The 22,639-nt window shown below is 48.6% G+C and overlaps 7 protein-coding genes across 7 annotated transcripts; 5 read left to right on the top strand and 2 right to left on the bottom strand.

Annotated features, from left to right (window-relative positions):
- Positions 1–253: 253 nt before the first annotated feature.
- On the top strand, positions 254–3,266 carry ONS95_007362 (uncharacterized protein; the record flags this gene model as incomplete). Its single annotated transcript, XM_058500867.1, has 4 exons — positions 254–400; positions 446–901; positions 955–2,893; positions 2,944–3,266. The coding sequence occupies 4 exons, from the start codon at positions 254–256 to the stop codon at positions 3,264–3,266; spliced, it is 2,865 nt and encodes a 954-aa protein (XP_058349684.1).
- Positions 3,267–3,442: 176 nt separating this feature from the next.
- ONS95_007363 (uncharacterized protein) lies at positions 3,443–5,063 on the top strand (the record flags this gene model as incomplete). Its single annotated transcript, XM_058500868.1, has 6 exons — positions 3,443–3,596; positions 3,643–4,100; positions 4,150–4,531; positions 4,585–4,753; positions 4,805–4,881; positions 4,939–5,063. 6 exons carry the CDS (start codon positions 3,443–3,445, stop codon positions 5,061–5,063), a joined length of 1,365 nt encoding a protein of 454 aa, XP_058349685.1.
- A 2,516-nt stretch (positions 5,064–7,579) lies between these two features.
- ONS95_007364 (uncharacterized protein) lies at positions 7,580–8,611 on the bottom strand (the record flags this gene model as incomplete). The annotated part of the gene is made up of 2 exons (XM_058500869.1): positions 7,580–8,111; positions 8,160–8,611. 2 exons carry the CDS (start codon positions 8,609–8,611, stop codon positions 7,580–7,582), a joined length of 984 nt encoding a protein of 327 aa, XP_058349686.1.
- Positions 8,612–9,895: 1,284 nt separating this feature from the next.
- On the top strand, positions 9,896–11,153 carry ONS95_007365 (uncharacterized protein; the record flags this gene model as incomplete). Its single annotated transcript, XM_058500870.1, has 3 exons — positions 9,896–10,042; positions 10,182–10,521; positions 10,615–11,153. The coding sequence occupies 3 exons, from the start codon at positions 9,896–9,898 to the stop codon at positions 11,151–11,153; spliced, it is 1,026 nt and encodes a 341-aa protein (XP_058349687.1).
- A 289-nt stretch (positions 11,154–11,442) lies between these two features.
- On the bottom strand, positions 11,443–13,129 carry ONS95_007366 (uncharacterized protein; the record flags this gene model as incomplete). The annotated part of the gene is made up of 4 exons (XM_058500871.1): positions 11,443–12,154; positions 12,202–12,433; positions 12,482–12,569; positions 12,686–13,129. 4 exons carry the CDS (start codon positions 13,127–13,129, stop codon positions 11,443–11,445), a joined length of 1,476 nt encoding a protein of 491 aa, XP_058349688.1.
- Positions 13,130–15,721: 2,592 nt separating this feature from the next.
- On the top strand, positions 15,722–17,865 carry ONS95_007367 (uncharacterized protein). The gene is made up of 4 exons (XM_058500872.1): positions 15,722–16,274; positions 16,326–16,958; positions 17,007–17,045; positions 17,094–17,865. Exons 2-4 carry the CDS (start codon positions 16,758–16,760, stop codon positions 17,736–17,738), a joined length of 885 nt encoding a protein of 294 aa, XP_058349689.1. The 5' UTR covers positions 15,722–16,274; positions 16,326–16,757; the 3' UTR covers positions 17,739–17,865.
- An 804-nt stretch (positions 17,866–18,669) lies between these two features.
- On the top strand, positions 18,670–22,633 carry ONS95_007368 (uncharacterized protein; the record flags this gene model as incomplete). Its single annotated transcript, XM_058500873.1, has 6 exons — positions 18,670–19,416; positions 19,470–19,508; positions 19,567–19,684; positions 19,739–19,838; positions 19,896–22,225; positions 22,276–22,633. Exons 1-6 carry the CDS (start codon positions 19,293–19,295, stop codon positions 22,631–22,633), a joined length of 3,069 nt encoding a protein of 1,022 aa, XP_058349690.1. The 5' UTR covers positions 18,670–19,292.
- Between the last annotated feature and the right edge of the window lie 6 nt (positions 22,634–22,639).

Raw genomic sequence — 22,639 nt, forward strand, 5'->3', positions numbered from 1 at the left:
CTTCCTTGCTTGTAACACCGAAGACGAAACCCTTGGCACCGCTCGAAAGCAGACGACCTCGCCGTTGCTTCTGCTGGAATGACACTGATTGTCCAGAGCTGTGCAGCTCTCTTTACTGGGAGAGGTCGCACCTGTACCGTGTGTGGTCAAGAGACTAGAACCACGGTAGCTCCAGCGTCCTCGAACCCCCGATATAGCTTCCAAAGATATTCTGGCTGTCGTGCATGTGCTGGTCTCTTGGTTATCAGGAAAGATGTTGGACAATGTCTGCATACCGATCAATCTTGATGCCTTCGTGCTAAACAAGCCGTCTTGCGATACCCAAGGATCTACAGTGCTCGTGGCTCCTATTACGCAGCCAGATTATGTCGGGCTACGACTTGATAGTTCAGTCATTAAGGTAAAGCTCATAAACCGTCGGCTGATCAGAACTGATCTTTGACAGCATGACGTCCTCCCACCTATTGATCTTCATGCTTCTCGGCCCGCTATATTGAACCCTAGGATTTCAAAGGCATATTCTAGCGAGCCCAAACCTGTCGTGATCCAAGATCCTGCTCCGAACTTTGAAGTCAACCCAGAGGGTTCAGTCATTGAATCTCGTCTTGGTGTCTATCTTCACTGGAGCCTGTCTCGGGGCTACAGGACTGGAGCGAGTGCTGCTCCAGAGACCGAGAGACATAATCCAGATAATGGTACGGAAGCATCTACCTCGCCAAATCCAACATTTCGTCTCGTTCCAAACAGATGGCTTGTTGTTCGAATTCTCAAGGAGTTCCTCCCAGCAGATGCTAGAATTCCCAAGGTAGATGCGTGGGTAGTGGAGTCAGACCGTTTGCAAACGATCGAAGATCTTGCCGGCGATGTTGATCTGGAGACAGAAGTTACGCCTTTCGTGATGGTGAGTGACAAATGCTCGTACACGTATCTTACCAGCACTGACAGCCTGATCAGTATGATAACAAAGCTCCGAAAGGAAATCTTCTTTACAGTCAGGCCGAAAAATATATCGGATACAGATCCCCAAGTTTGCTGACAACAAAGTATACGGAGTCCGATGTACCACGAGTCTCTTTAAGTATCATGAATTCATCTAACCCGGTTTTCGCGGATTACACCATCCACAACCCCAATGTCTTCTCTATGAAAGACAACTTCGAGTATGAGAAAGGCAAATACCTTCAGCATGCGCTATGTGATTACGTTGTGGTCGGTTGGCACAGCTCCATGGATGATGGTCCATTGGGAAAGAACGGAAATAGAGGCAATCTCAAGGCCAGACTCGAAGAGTTCTTTTGTAAACTCACTGTTGATGCTACGGCAGAGCTCGAAAATAATCGAGAAAAAACAGCAGTCATCTCACATGGCATGATATCTGATGTCCTTTACGACTCAAAGCAGAGGCCAAAGACTTCGGCTGACAAGTACGCTGAAAACTTTACGAAGGATGTTGCCATGGAACCTGTCTCGATTGGTGTTACACCCCTGGACTCCGTGATCACGTTCCTGCATGCCCATAGGGACGATGCATCGCAAGAGCAATTGCTTGGTGAAGGGATCAATGCAACAGCAACGACGATTCTTGAAATGGCAGAATTGCTGTACGAGGCCGGGACTGACTACGATTCGCGTGTCAAGGCTGCTGATTTGATATCTGGACAAAGCTTCAAAACAACACTCGGGGGGTATGCATGGCATTACGACAAGAGGAAGGCAAAGAACGGACCGCCTCAGTCTCCGTCCAGAGAGGAAGACCCGGTCACTGGGCTGTCCGAGCTTGACATCCTCAACCGATTGAACGAGCTTCAACAACAGTTAGACATCACTGAGCGAAAACTAGCAGTCAGTAGATGGGCTCTGTTTGCAGAATGGTTCAAGTACTGCACCGATGTGAACAATGGGATTGAAGCCCGAAGAAGCCAATATCTTAACAGAATGCTGGACCTCTATGGCAGAGAGCAGACGACCAGCGACCCGAAAATCCCAAAGAGCGTCTTAAAGTCGCTATTGGACACAAAGGCCCGACTAACATCTGCAATTAAGAACATCGTGCCTGACTCTGGAACACCGCAAATTCCTGTGAAGAAGATAGGTTGTGACACCTTCAAAATGAGGACAGATCCCACTATTTGTGTTGCCGGGATTGACTCTGGTTGGCCCGCTGAGTTTCTAGATGCTGTTCAGATTCGTTTCGATACCAATACCTTCCAGCCTCCATCAAATCCGGAAATAACCACGCTCCTCTCCAATCTCAATTTACCCGTACTCTCTGGAGACATTGTACCAACAATCTTTAAACTACTATGTGAAGCAAGCGACGGCACGAAAAGATCTCAGACAGGTCATAAGAGTTGGTCAGGCCAGCCATTTTGTCCTATTTTCATCGAGTGGGAGGCAATGTTCTACAATGTTGATGCCTCTCAATGGGCCGTAGGGCTCAGCAGTTCACCCATGAGTCCAAATAACCAAAGCCAGGTCCGATATATCAATCCGAAACCTTTACACCAACCTTTCAACCTCAGCGACCAGGATACAAGAGCCGTGTCTGGTCGAATTTTGGTTCTCCCTCAGCCATCATTTGCCCTTGCCGCTGTCGTCAAACAGGTCCTGGATATTGCCGGCGTCGATGTTCCGACGACCCTACAAGAGGAGGTTCTTGGCAAGGACGGGAAACCTGTCTTGGACCAAGAAGGCGAAAAGGTTCTTAGTGGGAGACTAGATCAGGCGAGATTTCAGGCATTTATTCGGAAGATCGAGCAGCTGAAATTCATCAGCGGCGACTTGACTGGATTTACAGACTCTTTATTGACTTTGGGCACAGGCTCTCATGTCAAACCCAATGTCCGAGAGCAGGGGAAGGGTGTGGTAGCCCTACAAGAGGCCATCGACTTAAGTAAGCTAAGAATGTATTCCATTGACATCTCCATTGCTAATTTCGTGAAGGGCCGAAAATTGGCCTTCCAGCGAATCGACCCAAACTCATGGAGGAGATGGTCAGTATGATGGATAGCCAGACCTCGAAGACCCCATTTGGCACAATGCACAACTTTGAAGGCAGTAAATTCCAGCCTTTCAAAGGCGTTCAACATGGACAGCTAGCTATCACGAAGCTGACCATTGTGGATAAATTTGGTCAAGCTATCAGTTGTCCCCTCCCACGCAAGGCTCAGAAGATCAAACCTAATATTCCCGACTTCCCCATCAACCCCTGCGTCGCTGATCAACTCTGCGCAACTGTCCTTGAGGATGGGACATTGAATACGTGAGTCAGTCAAGAGTACTTCATACTCCCGTGCTGTATGGGAGTTCGCTGCAGCTTTTCTCTGGTGCTTTCAGTCCTAGCTCCACAGCCATACTCATGGCTTTACAAATGGTCGCTAATTAGAGCTCTTCTTTGCTGTCTAGGGTATTCAAGACCACGGATGCTCGAACAGCTTCTAATATGGTTCTTAGCCCGTTCGTTCAAATCACACCAGCAATAAACCAGAGTGCTAGGATCAATGCCAGCTTCCTAATCAAAGATTTTGATCGAACAGGCAAGGCGATGGCGCCACCCTGGCGAGTGTGCAACGATTGGGACAATCCAATCTTCGGCTGTAGGTGTGACTGTTTCCTCATCTGGTTATCGCTTACACCACTCAGGGATTGTCGTAAACTACCCGGACTCCTCCTTACAATTCTTTACGGGAGACGGTATTTTCTATACCTCGCTTCGTTTTGGTGGCCCTACCGGTACGGTGACTGGCCTTCAATGGGCACCTTTCGCACAGCCAGCTGAGCCAGATAAACTTGTCTCGCAGCAGCTGGTAGATTTGATAAACCAGATGCAGGGAGACGACATTGCGAAGGCACAAGAATATCTTCGAGCGATCTGGGGCATGATCAATGGTGCAATCGGAAACATGCCCTTTCCTCCGTCACAGTACTCCGCCTATGCGAATGCCATTGTGGGGAAGCCTCTAGCTCTAGTCAACGCAGGTTGGTCACTTGAACTTGCTGAGCCCGTGAAAACAGCTCAGCATACTCTGGGACAAATTCCCGATACTGGATATGAGCAGAGAATGATGGATTCATATAAGTTTCCCGTCAAGATTGGAGACGTATGTTCCGATAGCAAAACAAGAAATCGACTTGTTAACGTTTCTGCAGATGGAACGCCCATTTGATGGTGTGATATGCTACTGGGACAATCCATTGGACAACAGCGTTAAGAGTGCTGGGAGAACAGACTTTACCAAGGTGTTTACCTATCCATTCCCCTCCTCTATTACCGAACCAAGAGCAGAATCCTCAGCTACGGATCCTCGGGTGATGATTGAACCATCAACTTTCCCAACACTTACCCCATACTTCATTGATCCCACCTCCGTGGACGAGAAGAAAGGTCTTCTCAAAGCAAAGGCAGAGAGACTTATGGTGAAAACCTTATTGATAGATCCATACACTTCACTGCACCTCTACAGTGCCGTGTTGCCAATCAAGACTATCAAACTCCCTGGCTGGTCTTTAGAGGCTGCGATGAAAAATATGAGTAAGTCCGACATGCTAGAACCCAGATGTAGCATCATTGACAATCAATTGCAGCTACCTTTTTCGTCCTCGGTCCACTTCTCGTCACGAAAGATGTCCCAAAATTTTATGATACATCGAGACCTCTCAGAGCAGACTCGTGGCTCACAATGCAGGAAGCGTTTGACCCAATGGCCACAGAAGAAGCATTTCCTATCAAGCTACCTATTGCTGGAGGAAAAGGGTACGCTTCTTCGGGTTATCTTTTCTACCAGTTGCTAACATCATGTTTCAGTATGTGGAACTGGCTCCAGCCATATGTTGATTCGAGTCAACCAGGTAATGGAGATCCCATCAGACCGCGATACAATGGTAAAAGCGTTCCCGGAATCTAACATATAATCGTGTATGGCTGACTAGTCATTGCAGCACTTGAGGTGGGCCAGGAGAGTGGGACTTTGCGAGATGACCCCGCGCCGTATACGTTTATTGAAGGTTTTTTGCAACTCGCTCGGCCACTGATAGATCGAAATCAGGTAAACATGTCAGGTTGAAGTATGTATGCTTACAACTCTCATCTAACAAGCTCGCTCTTCAATCAAAGTACACCACCAATCTTCACACGAGCATGCATCCTTCGTAATTATGCACTGTGGACTCAGCGAGGAATATCAAAAATTGCCACGGCTTACAATACCCCACCCCTTGTACACAACTATTTCTTCTGGTGACCTGTCAAAAGATGAGGGAACTATAACAGTATGTGGTCAAAGAGTATGAACTTTTATCCCGGAAGGCTTCGTCCGTGCAAGAGGTTTAAAAAAAGTGTCGGCAAAGGAAACAGCAGTCCTAGCCAACGAGAAGCAACTACGGAGGGGAAGCCATTTCCCAGAAAGTCAGAGCGATTTGCTTGTACTCATCCTCGTATCTATGGTTGTGTTTGTTCTACATCCAAGAGAATAAGTTTGAGAGAAACCACTCAGTCGTTCCAAACCGCCCCCATCGGGAACAACCGATATTGACGTGATAATTAGCATTCGGCAGGGTATTTTGGACATCTTGGGATGGTAAAGACAGACATTTTGAGAACGGCAGACATGCAGAGCTTTTGGGACCTTAGGTTGACTAAATGAATGCCCATCCGTCAGATAAAGCGTTGTGTGAACCGATGGTAAAATAATTATAGGAACCTAAGTACAACAGAAGAGCGACCGAGTAAAGAGAAGTAAAGGCATCCTACTCTCCGATCAAGACTATTGTCACCAGCAGACAGAAACTAGCGAGAGAAAAATCTTGACTTATACTTCTCCATTTCTAGCGACAGTACTTCCCATTTCCTGATTGCTGCAGCTACAATTGCAGTCTCGGGACGACATAGGACCCGGAACAGGTACAGTCTGCCAGCCCGGCTTTGACTACGACTACGACTAACAGCTGGGCGACCAAAATACTACAGGGTTCGCCGGAAATTCGCCTGACCAGATCCATTCTTCCCTACCATGTGGCTGCGTCCTTGCTTACCAAATAGCAGAATTGACTAGCACGACGTGCTAATTGGTGAACACCTCCATGATGTCCATTGTGGTCGCGACGCTTCCAATGACTTACGCTACGCTTAACAAACTGAGCATAGACCTTTACCCTAGAGATCATACTCGCCATGTGTCCAGTAATGACTCCGCATAACAGAAAGCAATAGAAAGCACGTTGGCTTGCTACGACCAGTACTTCGGCACTCCCCTACAAGATATTTGAGTGGTATATGTATCGACAGAACATATCTGTGAGTGTCAGAAGGCTTTCAAACCATGCCGCTACAGTACGAATCACAACAACTCAGCCGCCACAAGCGAGTGTTGGCCGCCTCTGATACAAACAACGAACCAAGCTGCGAGATCAAAATACGGTCACTGAAAGATGCCATCCTTTCTAGGCTTCACATCACAATCAAAAAACCACGTTGCTCACGGCCATCTCGAACAGTCAGCTCGATTACTTTCCCGGGCCGACTGGACGAGAAGAAGACTTTTCACCCGCGAATATCTCACAATCATAATTCTCAACATGAAAATGACGTAGAGCTACGGACCACGGCTAAGGGATCTCAATTGAAAGTCGAAGTTGGAGGTATGAACTGCTTTTGGAACTGAGCCATGAACCATCCACATTAACCCTTCTAGTGGTGGATTCTACGGACCTCTAGGCAATTTTAACCTAGAGAGCCAGGGGTGAGGATGGCGTTGGTGGTGAAAGTGTGCCAAGAACGAATTTCGTGGTTGTTCGTCCCTTCACCACCAAGCCAAGCTTCGTGACAGAGAAATGCGTATGCGCAGTATTGGAGCGACTAGTAGAATCAATCTAAGTCACTCTGTTCGTATAGCCCTGTGAGGCTGGCAACGTAAATGGCTTCGTGAAAGCGACTCACAACGACAGGCCATTTACAACAAGAGCCGGAATGCCGAGTCCTTGGGCACTGACAGAGAATCCACCTTGCCCTTGACTTCGACAGCAGGAGTGGTTGGTGGTGAGATGAAGTCAAATGCGCCGTCAGGGTCCTTGAGCAGGACCAAGCGGGTGTTGGCGTCGGAGATGTCCTCCTCATAGCTGGGAAAAGAGACACAGAGAGACGAATTGGAGGAACAAAATAGTCCAAAATTTATCGCTTGGTCGTCTTAATACTTGATACCAAGAATGTGCTGTGCAGCTGTGCTATCCAACGAACAAAATGACTGAATGACGGAGCACTGGCTGGCAATGTTATTTATCAACGCCAGCAATCACTACTTTCGCTGGCCCGATAACAACGCCCAAGTAGCATCTGACAGTTGAGAGATGAAAAACGAAGCAGGGGAACTAAGGCGAATCCAGCAAATGGCCCACCTGTCTAGCCCAGTCGTCGTAAACGGTAGGTCATACGTCTAATCTGACACAGTGAGACACAAACGAAGAAATGAAGCAATTGAGAGGAAACTGCCGAGAAGGGACTAAGAAGTGACACAGAGTGAAGGTTGCAAGCTTTCAGCCTCGCTGCAGAGAACTTGTGCATTGCACGTGCAGTTCTCAGGCCATACTACAAGCTCTTCTCGACCGCATGTAGATCTCCAATAACCTCTTTCCAGCTCTCCCATTCTTTATCACCTCCTCGAATCCCTCCTGCGAGAGGGAGTCTTGTCCCATCCCGATCGCCCATCCCAAGTATCCTGCTGACAGCTTCCTTGATGCCAACTGTACCGAATTTTACCACGAGCTCTTCAACACAGCTAACCTTATACTGCAGAAGTCTCCTCTCCTTAACCTCTTCATCTGTGGGTTGGTTCTTCACCGAAAGCTCGTACAGATGGACGACCGATTTGGGGAAGAAACCAGCAGCTCCATCAATAGTACCCGCACAACCCAATGCAATGACCGGTAGAAGTTGCTGACCTAGGCCAGTAAATGTGTGGAATTTTTCGTGGTCGATCTTGGGACTTGCTCCGATTTGGGCGTGGTATGAAACGTCACCGTGAGATAGCTTGCATCCGACGATATTTGGGTGCTGCGAGAGTGTGGCGTAGGTAGAAGGGACAACTCTGACATTGTTGGACACTCCTGGGTAGTGATAGCTATAGGACTTGTCAGCGTGGATTTGGCAAATGGGGGGTTATTCATACATCATAACTGGAATAGGACTCTGGTCGGCAACAGCTGTAAACCACTGGATAATTCCATCTTGAGTGCTCGCCCCAGCAAAGTAGCCCGGCACAAGGCACAATCCCCACTGGCAGCCAGCTTCTTTTGCACTCTTCAGTTGATCAACGACCTCTTCAATATTTTGGGCTGCCGTTCCGGCAATAATGGGGTAGTTTTTATACCCCGCATTGTCGTATGCATTCCGAACCGAAGAGAGCACCTCGAAACGCTCCTTGTTTGTAAGATGGACGGCTTCACCTGTGCTACCTAGTACCACGAGGCCTGTGATCCCCGACTTTGCGAGATGTAGGGAATGTGCAGCTTGTGTTTCGAGATCCAAAGGTGCAGCAGTTGCGTTGTAGTTCGCGGCTTTCTTGGACACAAAGAAGGTTGGAACCGGGACGTATACTCCTGCTGGTGGAGGGGTTGCCATGCTGTACTACCGTGGATGATGTTGGAAAGGTTGGGGCTGTAGGGGGTGAACTGAGAGATTCGAAGATTTGACGGAATATATAAGAATCTAACTGCTGGATGTTGCGACTCGATAGCCAGCGGCACCAAGTTGGAATCGTGGCCGCGACGGCATGGTTCGGGGCAATATATCGCGAGGAAACTCCACTGAGTGGTGTTATGGTTAGTGGCGACCAGACAAGTGGATAGCTGGAGGGTTGGGCAGTCAGTATAGGTATAGGTATAGGTACTCTACAATACGAACGGAGTACTGGTGGTACTGACCAGTCGGGTGTTTCGAAAGATTATCGATCGTGAAAATTGAAGATGCAAAAGAAAATGGCAATGGTTGAGTGATCTCATATTATACTCACTCCGCAGAGCAATACCTAGGTAAATTACAGGGTCGGTGATTATTCACTCGGCCGTGACGCGAATCCTGTTCTTCCCTCGGTTTTCCTTACTAATAGGTAAATCACAATTCAAGTTTATGAATACTCGTAGCCTCGTTTTATTACCGTGACTCTGATCCTCTTCTTCACGGCTTCAATACCCTCGATCGCTGAGGTAAATTTACAGGGAATCAGATCAAATGGAGTGGAAATCCTTCACGAGGGGGCCAATCAAAGGACTCCTTCTCGGCGGGTTTCAGCCTTCTGAGGACGACGGACTATGAACCCATGCAAATGGCAATGGCAATGGCTATGGCAAGAGATGGCCCAGAATCCACGGCCGAGAAGAGTATTGCTGTGGTCCCCCTAGGCAGTGTCAAGCTCATTTCCATTTGTTCAAGACAAGCACCAGAAGGGACACGACAGGCTTACGAGCAAAGTGGAGTGGAGTGGTATGAGACTGAGGTGGTGATGAGATGAAGGTCAGGTCGGGTCGAAACGAACTTTCGGTGAACTTTTATGCCGATGCCGATGCCGATGCCGATGCCGATGCCGATGCCTTCTTGTTCCTGCTCGTGGCTACTACAAGTAAATTACTATTAGTGGATCAAGCCACGCTTCTTATCGATAAGATTAGATAAGCCCCGTCAAGCTCCACGTGCGCTCGGTGGGGTAAATTTACCTTAGGCAAAGAGACAAGGCGAGACGGGACGAATCGAGCTTGCCCAGGTGAGGTTTGAGGTTTGAGGTTTGAGGTTTGAGGTTTGAGGTTTACCTAGGTAGGCTCGTAGGTACCTAGAGTCTGGAGCTCCCGTCGCCCCAAACCACTCCACTCCACCTCTTTGATTCCCGACCTGTATTAATCAGACCTCACCATGCCTCCAAAGCCTCCGTATGATCCAACAGGAGTCCAGGCATTTTCAATCCCATCATTCGAGTTCATCAGCGGGGTGACGAAAGACATCAAAGTCGCCTATAGATCTTTCAATCCCACTGCTACCAAAACAGCTCTCATACCAACAGTATGTAAATCTCCTCGCCTTTTCTCTCCAAAATCCGAGTTCTCGAATCGGCGTCTCTTCTTGGCATTTGTGTCTTATATGTCCCGAGAGCCTGATTGATCGATTTTGACTCCTACGACCGGCGCTGACACTGTTGAAGTGTTATGGCGGACGTATAAACACCACCCAAAATTTCACGACCGGGGCCTTGAAAGACTACCATGTAATAGTTGTTGCAACATTAGGGAATGGCGAGTCCTCCAGTCCTTCTAATGACGAGGACTTTCCAAAGGATTATTCGCTGAGATATTCGGATTGTGTTAATGCACAGTACAAGCTGCTTACTGAGCACCTTGGGATAAAGCATCTAGATGTTGTGATAGGCTTTAGTATGGGTGGACAACAAGCCTACCACTGGGCAGTGATGCATGGATCTGTGGATAATCCGTTTGTGAAAAATGTGGTTGTTATATGTGGAAGCGCCAAAACATCTGGTCATAGTAAGTACGGTCTTTGTCAGGCAAGCTCTAACAGCCAGCACTTACCAGCTTTCCCAAAATTACTGTCGGCGTTTTCGCTTACAGTCCTACCAGACTACGCTTTCCTTGAAGGCCCAATCGCAGCCTTGACCACCTCTTACGACTATGACAACGGTAACTATAAGAAGAACAACATCAAACCAACACAAGGGTTGCGAGCTTTCGGGAGAGCCTACGCAGCATGGCTGACCAGTGCAGAATGGTTCAGACAAGAGCTGTGGAGGAAATCGGGATATCCGTCCCTCCAGGCATATCTCCACCCTCCCATAGGAGAAGCTGCGTACGAGAGCTGGGATGCGGAAGATATGCTCGTCTTGGCACGTATGTGGCAAGCGGGCGATATTGCCATGGTTGGAGGCAGTGGCGATTATAAGAAAGCTCTAGAGGGTATACATGTAAGGGTCTTGGTTATGCCGAGTCAGACCGACCAGTATTTTCCTCCGGAGGATGGGGAGAATGAGGTGAAGTATCTGAAACAAGGCATTTTTGCACCAATTCCGACGATTTGGGGACACATTGCTGGGGGCGGAGTAAATGAGGAGGATTATAAGTGGATGAACGAGACTATTGGGACCTTCTTGATGGATACGTGATATTGCTGACATAAAGAAGGTTGGAAACTTGTGAATCTTGGAATCACAAATCAATATGAGCAGTCACAAAGCTATCGAACGAATTGTATGTGGCAAAATAAATATGTATTGCTGCAACGCGTGTCAAGGAGTGCTGCGATATGGTGTATGACCTAAGATCTATCGTCTAGGCTTGCAATGTCCCGAAACACATATCTCTTGTATGTTTCAGGGTATAATAGTCAACGCCAGTAATCCAAACCGTTCCCAGTGAATCAATCAATCCAACTCCATTTTGCTATGCATTCATTCATGTTGCAGCCGGGGTAACTGCCTCTGGTGTGTGTGTTTTTGGTGTATTTGGCTCAGTAACCTCCATGATTGGTGTCTTGTTGCCAAATTTCTCGCCATTAAGCGACAAATTCTTGAAGGCCATGGGGCTCAAGGGTAGTGTACCCCCCAGGGGCTTTCCTTTCTTGGCCATTTCACGCTCAATTCCATGCTTGACAGCATCCAAGACGTTCTCAACAGTTGCCCTTGGCTTATAGGCGGGCTCGGTGCCATCTTGATAGACGCCAGTCTTGACAAGGATGGAATACCAGTCATTCTTGGCATTTTTATTAAACATGTTTGTTCCTCGGATATCGCTCTCAGGAGTGTCGCCGACAAAGTAGACTGTCTCGGGTGGTCTGTTGATACGGTGCTCATCCTTTCGCCATTGCTGCAACAAGCGGGTGGCAAACTCAAATGTGCCAATCTGTGGCTTTCCAAAGGCAATGGTCTCAAGCTCTTTGCCCTTCGTCAGGTCCTTGAATAGCATTTCGACCATCTTTCGGAGGGCACCCATGCCAAGGCGAACATTGTCGTGAGCCGCGGACCAAACAATATCGTTGTGGGAGAAGTAGATTGGCGGTCCTTCGTCAAACGTTTCCGAGAGAGTGCCAATGTATCCACCTTTGGACATGGCAAGATCGAGCATGATCTGAATATCGCCTGCCCATTCTCGGCTGTCGGCAAAAACACTGCAGATGTTAGATGATCGTCGAATAAGACAACAACGATTACTTACAAGATGGCTTCTATTTTCGTCTCACCGTGGTTTCGTGGTCTGGAGTTTTTGTGCTCTTCAGGAGTCAATTTGCGAAATGGCGTGGTGGCTGCGTTGTCTCTGATAATGTCCCCGGGAGTGACGACATCACGGAAACCGTAGCCCTCAGCGACTTGTCGACACTTCTCTCCCTCTCCACCGATTACAAGAACAGTATTGTACTTGGCGACCATCTCTCTCATAGGAGTATGTCCTGTGAGAATGTGAGTATTGTTTCATGCAATTAGATCCCAGAACTTACCACAAATGAATTGAGCAGGAGAAACTTCGATGTCGAGTTGTCGCGACAGATCGATGCAGCGTTCTGCTTCAGTCTTTCCGCCACCATTCTAGGAGATCAATCAGTATCAACAGACAAAAAGAATAAACGGGACAGGACGATAGGTGAGACAGGTTCTGGACCTATTTGACTCATCAAGTTAATGACGTTTAAGTAGCGACTTACTGTCAGAAAGATGTACGGCACCTTGATACCATAATCATTCTCGCCATTTAGCATCTTCATAGCTTCAATGGCTTCCGGAATTGGGCGACCACCTCGAATCAATACACCGTCGATGTCGAATGCGAACGCAAACGAGTCGGCCGTAGGAATGTCTGCTGGAGTTACAGGTGAGCCTGGTGTGTCTGGTGTGCTAGAGGTCGGAGAAGCTAAGGCCTCCTCCTCCAAGTTTATGGTAGAAAGCTCATTTCGAGCCGTCTCTAATGACGCAGCAAAGCCGCCGCTGTGAGACATGGATCTTTGCTTCATCATCCTATCGGGTACGACGACAACAGGTCCGCTACCCTCTTTGATCTCTCGTTCGGTGACTGTCATAGAGGAAAGTCGTCGAAGTCCTGGCCTGCTTTTGGGCGGACTCAAAAGTGCGGGAGTAGCTGACGGCGCCATGATGGATATATACTCGGTATAACCCACTTCTTGAATTGACTTGGCTATGGGTTAGAGACGCGGAGGTTCTGGAGAGTGGTGGAGTAGCAGTGGGGCTTCCAGAAGTAACAAAGTGTAGATGAGTTATTCGTCACAAAGGAAGACCTGATGTATGGTAAGACTAGAGGTAGAGGAAGGAAGATGAAACAGAAAAGATGTTCTGGGCGGAGACGGATCATATATAGAGCGGTCTTAAAAAATGATGGCAAGAGTGCAAACGGCCGTTTGTCTTAGTCTATAATGGGTAGTGCCTTGCTATGAGGGAGTGGGGCTAGTTACCTCAGCCAGCCCTCTGAACGTGCTTCCACAGAGAAGTCCGGTTCCTGGACAGGGCTCTAACAACAGGCATTCTTGCGATAAGTAGCGGTCGGTGATGAAGATCTCTTGTAGGATACGGTTGTGCAGGCCGTCTTAGTGGTATCAGAATGAGAGAGACCTTCTCAGCTTTCCGCCCCGATGATCGTCCCGCATGAGAAAAGGCCCTGCCCAAGTGCAATCGGGCACAGAATCGGGCGTCACATGTGGTCTCGTACTGCAACCGAGTGGAGGGAGTGGGTATATCTCCCCAGGATAATTGCTGATAGGAACCTAAGGGAACTATTCTATCTAAGGGATGACGCGCGTTTGCAGGACGCCGGGGGTTTGTGGAGGCGCTTGGTCATGGCGAAAGGACTTTTGAGCTTTCTCATGGCCTGCCGCACTTTACCAGCGTTTAGAAATATCCAACGCATTGATCCCAACATTGGAACGACAAATCGAGTCCCTTGAGAGTCATTGGCTTTCACTAAGATGCAGTGTTTTTCCATAGCGTCGGATCGGACTGACCAGTGCCATCGAGTGTTGGGAGCGCGGAGCGAATAAAAACGAGAGTCATGAAAAAAAAAAAAGGATTGACGTCGAGATATGCCCGGCTTTTTTTCTCGGCCCCACTGTTTACTTCGCTTGCTGCGACCCGACAGTCCTAGATTAATGTAAGGTATCGATAGGTACCTGGTATCGATAAGGATTAGAGCTTGCCCTTGTCAGCACCTCATTCGTTCTGGAATTTTTCGAATTTTTGACGTCGGCCTTGACGGCTTTCGTCGCTGCTACAGTGCTCTGAAACCAATCTTGTGTATATGTCTATTTCTCTTACAGACCCTTATTTCCCCCATCGATGACGTAGACGCAGCGCACGTAACATACGGCATGCATCACGCTGCTCAGTTGCACGTTGGAATATTTAAGTGGCTGCTCTGTCTACCTACCATCGGCAGCGTTCAAAATCCAACAACATCCCGTTCTCTCACTCGTTAATGCACGTCGTAAGTCTCCGTGGCCTTGCAGTTTATACGTACTCAATCGGTACGAGTGCTTCGCAGGAGACACTTAGGTACTGTAAGTAAACTACAGACACGGGTATCCGAACTGATGTCGCGCCAAACATGAGGTTAGTCAATGAGGCTAAATATCGTCACGTCTCCGTCACCGTGAGTTGCAAACGCACCTTCCCGCGACTACTAACCCTTGCTCATCACTACTGAATCCGAAGTGCATGCGTCAGTAACATGAAGTCTCTGGTATCTGTCACACTGGACCCAACACCGTGCAACATTACTAGCTGATTTTGAAGTCGTCTCGGATAAGGAGGGTCGTCAATGAGCATTCCCACATACCTTCGGTGCAACAAAGCTTCCTGTCGGCTTCTGCCTAAGAAGCCTCCTTGTAGTCAGTCTACCAGTCTAGCCAGTTTGCCAGACTTTTCTTAAAACGCACTCCGGTTTCCCGACTTATTTGTTCTTGGCCCTTGGCGTCTCAAACGGGGTTGTCCAGCTAATGCCTAATGTATTTAGGGCTTCACCGGGACTAATTTAATGAAATTATACGTTCTCAATATTAAGTTACGGAGGTCAGTCGATGCTGTAAGATAGCTAGCTTAGCTAGGCATGACCACCTGTCTGGCGTCTGGGCGGATATCTGCGCCGGAATATCGGAATCGTGCCTATGTCGTTAGACAAGCATCCACGTCGAAGCTGGGTTTCAGCTTGCGGCTTGAAGATATCTCCTTTTGACATCTGATTGACAGGGGGCCTCGCACCTTCCCTTGACGGTAGGATACTTCAGCACCGAGTGAGTGAGTGCTGGACGTCTGTTAAGTCTCTCCCAACCATCAAGAGCCCTCCGCCGTGCCAGCGTTGGTACCTACCTACCGACCTTAAGGTAGGTAGACAAACAATTGAAAGCCTTGGCTTCCTAAGCTGTACCTTAATTGGAATAGTCAGAACGCCACAACCGTTCAATTTATGGGTCTTACCGCAAGTGCTTTAGAATAGCCGCACATCTCGCCGAATGCCTGATATGACGCAATTATGCATCGCCTTCACATGAGCTTTAGAACATGTGGCCATGCGGTGAGAATAGGAAGACATCAATAATGGTGCCACATTCAGCCTTTGGCATTGTTCGTGAGAGACACAGGAATAACTAGGTTGTTGCTTTCTGACTCGCTGTTCGGTTTTCTGCGAGGTTTGATAGAGGTCAAGGACGGGGTAATATTCACTTGGGAGATAACCTGCCAAGATGACTCAATCCCGATCGCCTCGATCAGACCAGACCGGTGAGGCATTTGCTATCCTTTTCTATTTCTGTGCATGACTTAGGTTTCATCTTAAGTCGCCCCTTGTCGCCTCACTTGCGATGTTGCAACTCGGTAGGGCCTGAGAATGGCAGGTATTCAGATCGTGAACGGCGCCAACCAAGTTCCTAGCAATGGGAACATACGAACTACCTCCCGAATTCTGTACAATCCACCAGCCTGCATAGAGGTATTACCTACAAGTTTTGCAAAGTTGCTTCATGGAAAAAATTTATCCACAGTGCACCTGTAAGGGACTCAGTCGACTTTGATCCCACAAATAGGTTACCAGGGGTACGCTATTCACGTATCCGTCTCTTTCTCCAGCTTTCCAACTAAAGAAGGTATCGCCAACGTAACCACTGAGAGGGTTGTATTCGGCTGGGGCTCCAGTCTGACTATTCGCGCTCCCACGATGAGAATCTTCTAACATCAGATGACCAAACCGGAAAGAGACTGGGAGAATGTCAGACCCTACAACTTGCGACAGCGGCGAGCATAGTCCCGTGACTGCTGAGTTGAGCCATACTAAGTCCGTAACAGGAAGTCTAATGTAGAGCAAGCACTGTTTTTTCTGAACACTTCAGATAAATTCCTCGAAAAAGAGATCCTTCATTATTCATATTCGCTGTATGCAAGCATTCTTCTCGGAGAATATGCCACCTCGGTTCACGTATTGAGACGAAGCTGTGCAGCTACTCTTAAGGAAACCCAGTGGTGACCTTGATCTGACGGTATTAGCAGTGGGATATCCAAGAAATGTTCGTGTTTGCAAATGAAAAGTGAAGCAGGCAACTCAAAATGTCTCCAATATACCACAATTCACTCTACCTCGGCAGCAGTGCTACTCATCAACAGTGTGTACCCTAAGAGCTGCCATCGACCTGTTTAAATGGAAAGGTTTCTGCTTCAGCAGTACTAGTCGTTCAGTATCTGTTCAAAGTTCAACCTAAACCAAATCTCACTCGAGCAATCATGACGTCTTCTCCTTCTTCTCAATTTGGGGATGCTCCATATCTTGGGGTTGTGGATCCACGTCTGCTGATGGGAAGTGGAGACAAAGATGTTCCTTGGTACAATCCTACATTCCCAGGTCTCACTAAAGACCAGGAAGATCTCCTCGCGAATTACAGCTACCACAAGCCCGAAGTCATCGCTCCCCATATAGTAGCTATCGTAAGATTTCAAAAGCTCACAAGAAAAGCAATGCTAACGATGCTCCAGCGAGATAGAGCTTGGGACATCCATTCACTGCCATGTATCGTAAGTCGCAATGACCACTTGGACGTGCGGATACTGAACAATGCATAGGGCCAGTTCCGATTCATCGACCTCAGCCTATCCCGGTTACCATCGTACTCCCATGTTGTCAATTTGCTGAAAGCAGGCGGCAGGTTGCTCGATCTTGGTTGCTGTTTCGGGCAAGACCTCAGGAAACTTGTCCACGACGGTGCACCAGCTTCATCTCTCTTCGGCGCTGAGCTGCGAGAGGAGTTTATTGAATTGGGCTATGAGCTCTTCCTTGACAAAGACAAAATTGGAGTCAACTTCCTCAGAGCCGATGTCTTTGACCCCGACTCCTCATTGAAGGAACTCGATGGTCAGCTGGATGTAGTTCATGTCGGCCTGTTCTTACATTTGTTTGGATGGGAGGGCCAGCGAAAGGCATGTGAGCGGATCGTGGGGTTGCTGAAGCCGGAGAAGGGAGTTCTGATCCTGGGGCAGCAGGTTGGATGTCTGATGGCTTGTGATGTGAAGTTTGAGGGAGAAAGGAAGGTTACTCGGCATGATTTGGTGAGCTTTGATAGGTTGTGGGACGAGGTCGGGAAGGCGACTGGTACGGAGTGGCTTGTTCGGGCGAAGTTGGATGAAGGACTTGGTGTTGGGGATGGGAAGCGAGTGTGGGATAGCCCGGAGACAAGGAGGTTGGTTTTCGAGGTTGAGAGAGTCTCCTGATGTTAGATGGAACGACCTGATTTGTATTTCGCTCATGACATTATTGAAGCTGCGTTGGGCTGAGTCTACATACAATCTGTTTCTGTCTTGCGAGGTTTGTTTGCGGTGTTTACCTCGCTACTACTGGTGGTACTTAAGGTAGTCCTGGGAGTGTTTCGTTTCACCTGCCCTGCCCCTGCCCCTGCCCCTGCCCCTGCCCGAGCCCATGCCCGTGCCCGTGCCAGCCAGACCCAGCCCAGTGACTGGCCCAAGACCAAGACCAAGCCCAAGGTCCAAGTCCGACTCCGGCTCCGGCTCCGGCTCCGACTCTCCCAGCCACCTACCTGTACCTGTACCTGTACCTCCCAGCTCTCCGTACAGTAAATTTACCTTGTCGTGCAGGGACAGAGCAAAAGCAATGATGTCATTGTGGAATTTGCCCATCTCGCCATAGAGATAACGAAAAAGATGCCTACCTACTGTACAGTAGGAGATGCCGTAGAGATAGAGATAGAGATAGAGATAGAGATACGGTAGAGATAGAGACACGGTACTCCGTACTCTATCGTTCGTACACTAAAGTCGGTGTAAGGTATGGCAGTGCAGTGCATCGATCTTGAACCATGAGCTTCCTGCCTACGAATGGAATGGAAGGTACTGTAGAGGTACCGCACAGTACAGTAAGGTAAGTAGCAGGTACTCACACCTGTGTCTGCAGGCCGGAACTCATGAAATACCTTACCTTAGGTAACCTTAGGGCAGGAGGTAGAGTACCTACCTACGCAGGAGACTTTCGGCTTCAGGGCACAAGACGTACATACCTTACTCGTACCTCGCCTTGAATCAATATCCTGCGGGGCGGGGCATTCACGGCTAGGTATGGCTGCTGACGGCTGGCTGCTCAGCTGTTTCCCGCCTACCTCTACCTCTACCTCCGTACTGTACTTGGACCTAGGTACACTACACTACACTACACTACACTACACTACAATACACTACAGTAAGGTACCACCAGCCACCTACAGTACCTTACTGTACCTACGGAAGTGAAGTAAATTTACCTCAGCGAGCTCAGCTGGGTTGGTACCTGATTAGCCTCCCACTCCCGCCTCTGACGTGCGCTTTCTAAGGTATAAGTAATGCCCATTATTTTGCCCATGCATGCATGCCCTGCCCTGCCTGCATGCTTTTCTCGTGCCTTGTCCTGTCTTGTCTTGCCCCGTGCTACCTGCCTGCCTGCCTGCAAGTTGCAAGCTAAGCTGCAGCACACACACCTTCTCCTTCTATTTCCTTTTTGGAGAGCTCCATCCTGAGGTAGGCCTTGCCTTCAAACCATTTCTCCTCTCCTCTCCTCTCCTCTCCTCTCCTCTCCTCTTCCATTCCCTACCTACACGTTCGTGGACAGGAACACTCTCCTTGGCGCTGCCAACATCCACTGCGGCCTTCTTCCGGCATCAAGCTTGTGCTGAGCTTTCCTAGTCCGTTGGATTTGTTGACAGCCCTCTGCTCCCAACCGATCCTGAACCATTGCCGCCCAAGTCCCAGTGCAAAGCGTCACTTCGATCCGTCAACAACATGGTCCAGATTAACCATCATGAATATTTGAGTGAGGAGGAGAAGCGTCTGAAAGAAGACCGAGAGCGCACGAAGTATTGGAAAAAGTGGGGTCCCTATGTGGCCGAGAGACAATGGGCAACAGGTACTGGCTTGACTTTATTATGCCTGCATATTTGCTTTCTAACAATAATGAAGTCCGTGAAGATTACAGCGCCGATGGTGATGCCTGGAGTCGTGAGTTCTCCCTGCAGATTCCTGCCACCTTCGAGCTTGCCTACCTGATCACTTCTAGATTTCCCGCACGATCATGCTCGATCAAGAACATTTCGGTGGGGTGAGGATGGCATTGCTGGTGTGTCGGATACCCATGGCTTGCAGAATATTGCCTTTGCCTTTTGGAATGAGGAAGAGTGGGTGCCATCGCGGGGTACTTGGCCGGAGCTTTGTTGCTGATTATATAACAGTGATTTCTTGAAGGAACGTCTTTTCGGCCTCTCCAATCCGCAGGGCAACCATGGCGAAAGCATCAAAGAAGCACATTTTCATGTTGATAACACTCCTACTGTACGTCGTGCCCTCCCGCATCAGATGGCTGTGTTTCATTGACTAACTCATCTCCAGCACTCGTATATGAAGCTCCTTTACAAATATCCACAAAAGAAGTTTCCCTACGAAGATCTGATCAAGGAAAATGGAAAGCGAGGCAAGGAAGAACGAGAGTATCAAATTGTTGACACGGGTATCTTTGATGACGACAGATACTGGGATATCGTTATTGAAACTGCAAAGGAGACCGACGACCCAGATGAGTTGCTGTTCCGAGTCACAGCATGGAATCGAGGTCCCGAGCCAGCACCATTGCACATTATACCACATGTTTGGTTCAGAAACACATGGGCCTGGGGTTACGAGTCTGCAGATAAGAAGCCTAATATCCACCAGGTTAGCGAGACAACTGCGCAGAGCAAGCACCACAAATTGGGAGACCGGTATTTCTCACTCTCTCCGTCTCCAGGAGTTGGACCCAGTGGACAAGATGTTCTTCCAAAACTCATTTTTACAGAGAATGATACCAACTATGAGAAATTGTACGACGGCAAGAACGAACAACCGTTTGTCAAGGATGCCTTTCACAGATACATTGTGGATGGTGAGAAGAAGGCAGTCAACCCTAAGCGGACCGGCACGAAATCTGCAGCTTGGTTCAGTTTCGACGAGGCGGGGGGAGTCGCTCCTGGCGAGTGTGCCGTGGTGAGATTCCGAATCTCGAAGAAATATGAAGACTACGTCGATGAGGAGTTGTTTGACGACATAATGGAGAAGCGGAAGGAGGAGGCCGATGAGTTCTACCACCGCATCAGTCCTCTCCCCATGTCCGAAGACTTGCGTAACATCCAACGACAGGCATTCGCGGGAATGATGTGGACCAAGCAGTTCTATCACTTCATATGGGACCAGTGGGCAAATGGTGATCCGAGCCAGCCTCCACCTCCTCCTGAGCGCAAAGCCGTCAGAAATACAAACTGGAAACATATGCATCTCGATGATATTCTGTCCATGCCAGATTCGTGGGAATATCCCTTCTTCGCTGCATGGGACTCCGCATTCCACTGTATCCCATTGGCTATGATCGATCCGGATTTCGCTAAGAAGCAGTTGGATTTATTCACCAGAGAATGGTATATGCACCCAAATGGACAGCTGCCAGCCTACGAGTGGAATTTCGGAGATGTCAACCCTCCAGTGCATGCGTGGGCCACTTTCAGAACCTTCAAGATCGAGAGGAAGTTATACGGCCGTCAAGATCTTGATTTCCTAGAACGGGTATTCCAGAAGCTTTTGCTGAATTTCACTTGGTGGGTAAATCGCAAGGATTTTGACGGAAAGAACGTATTTGAAGGAGGTTTCCTCGGTCTCGACAACATCGGTCTCTTCAACCGCTCCGAGCCTTTACCTACCGGAGGAGTTCTCGAACAAGCCGACAGCACTGGATGGATGGCATTTTACTGTCTATGCATGTTGAACATCTCGCTAGAGCTGGCCAAACATCGACGAATCTACGAAGATATTGCATCGAAGTTTTTCGAGCACTTCATGTTGATCAGCGATGCAATGACCTACAAAGCTGGAGAGAACGAAAAGTCTCTGTGGAACGAAGAGGACGGCTTCTACTACGATGCGATATCATATGGTGGCCCTTGGACCCAGCAACTTCCAGTCAGATCGCTTGTTGGTTTAATTCCACTTTACGCAACTTTAACATTGGAGCCGGAGCTCGTCAATAAGCTGCCAGCCTTCAAGAAGCGCGTTGATTGGTTCATTGAGAATAGACATGATGTTGCTGAGCGTAACATGGCTAGCATACGAAAGAGGGGCAAAGACAACCGGATCCTGCTGTCCCTTGTTAGCAAGGACCGCCTTGAGAAAATCTTAAAGCGAATGCTGGACGAGGATGAGTTCTTTAGCGATCATGGAATTCGATCGCTTTCAAAGTTTCACAAGGAGCACCCCTACGCCATGGATGTCAACGGCCAAGAATTCAAGGTCAGCTATGTTCCGGGAGACTCGGACAGTGGCCTGTTTGGAGGCAATAGTAACTGGAGAGGCCCCATCTGGATCTGTGTCAATTTCTTGCTTGTCGAGTCTCTTCAGCGATTCTATATGTTTTACGGTCCATCTTTCGAGGTCGAGTGCCCAACTGGATCAGGTGACATGATGCATCTTGGCCGTGTATCCGAGGAGATTCAACATCGACTTCAACATCTCATGGCCCGTGGAGATGATGGGCGTCGTGCCATCAATGATGGCAATGATATGCTTGATTTCGATCCAAATTGGAAGGACAATCTGTGGTTCTACGAGTTCTTCGACGGCGATACTGGCCGTGGCTTAGGTGCTACACATCAATGTGGATGGACTGGACTGCTGGCAAGAATGATTCATGACACTGGGTAAGTCAAGAACGCTAAATTGGCTGCTTTTAATACTAACAATCCGGTAGTCTGAGTTGCCGTCTCCCTCAAACCCCCCGAACACCATCCACAGGTATGAACCACTACTTCGATGATGTTTTCACCCGCCATGTCATGCACAAAACCGAAAAGTCCGGCCGTCCGAACATGCGACGGTCTTCGACTGCCCGATCGATTGCCGCACGAAGCGACTTCGACTTGGACGATGTTCGTTCGATCGGCAACTCAGTTGAAACTGACAACCCCGAAAGGGAGAGAGAACGCAGAGAGGCCGACATCCACACGGCCAACTATGTTTCTGAGCAGCTTGAGAGAGTCCGTAGCCACCAATCAGCAGACTTTGAAGAGAATGGTGATGAGTACGAGGCTCAGCTTGATGGTCAGTGATTTGCC

This window comes from Cadophora gregata (genome assembly GCF_030347475.1).
Source record: "Cadophora gregata isolate MNR1 chromosome Unknown scaffold_19, whole genome shotgun sequence".
NCBI lineage: Eukaryota > Fungi > Ascomycota > Leotiomycetes > Helotiales > Ploettnerulaceae > Cadophora > Cadophora gregata.

Coding starts and splice junctions, on each gene's coding strand:
- ONS95_007367 (XM_058500872.1), top strand. CDS start 16,758: ATGACGTCTTCTCCTTCTTCTCAATTTGGGGATGCTCCATATCTTGGG. Junction 16,959..17,006: donor CTCCCCATATAGTAGCTATC/GTAAGATTTCAA, acceptor ACGATGCTCCAG/CGAGATAGAGCTTGGGACAT. Junction 17,046..17,093: donor TCCATTCACTGCCATGTATC/GTAAGTCGCAAT, acceptor AACAATGCATAG/GGCCAGTTCCGATTCATCGA.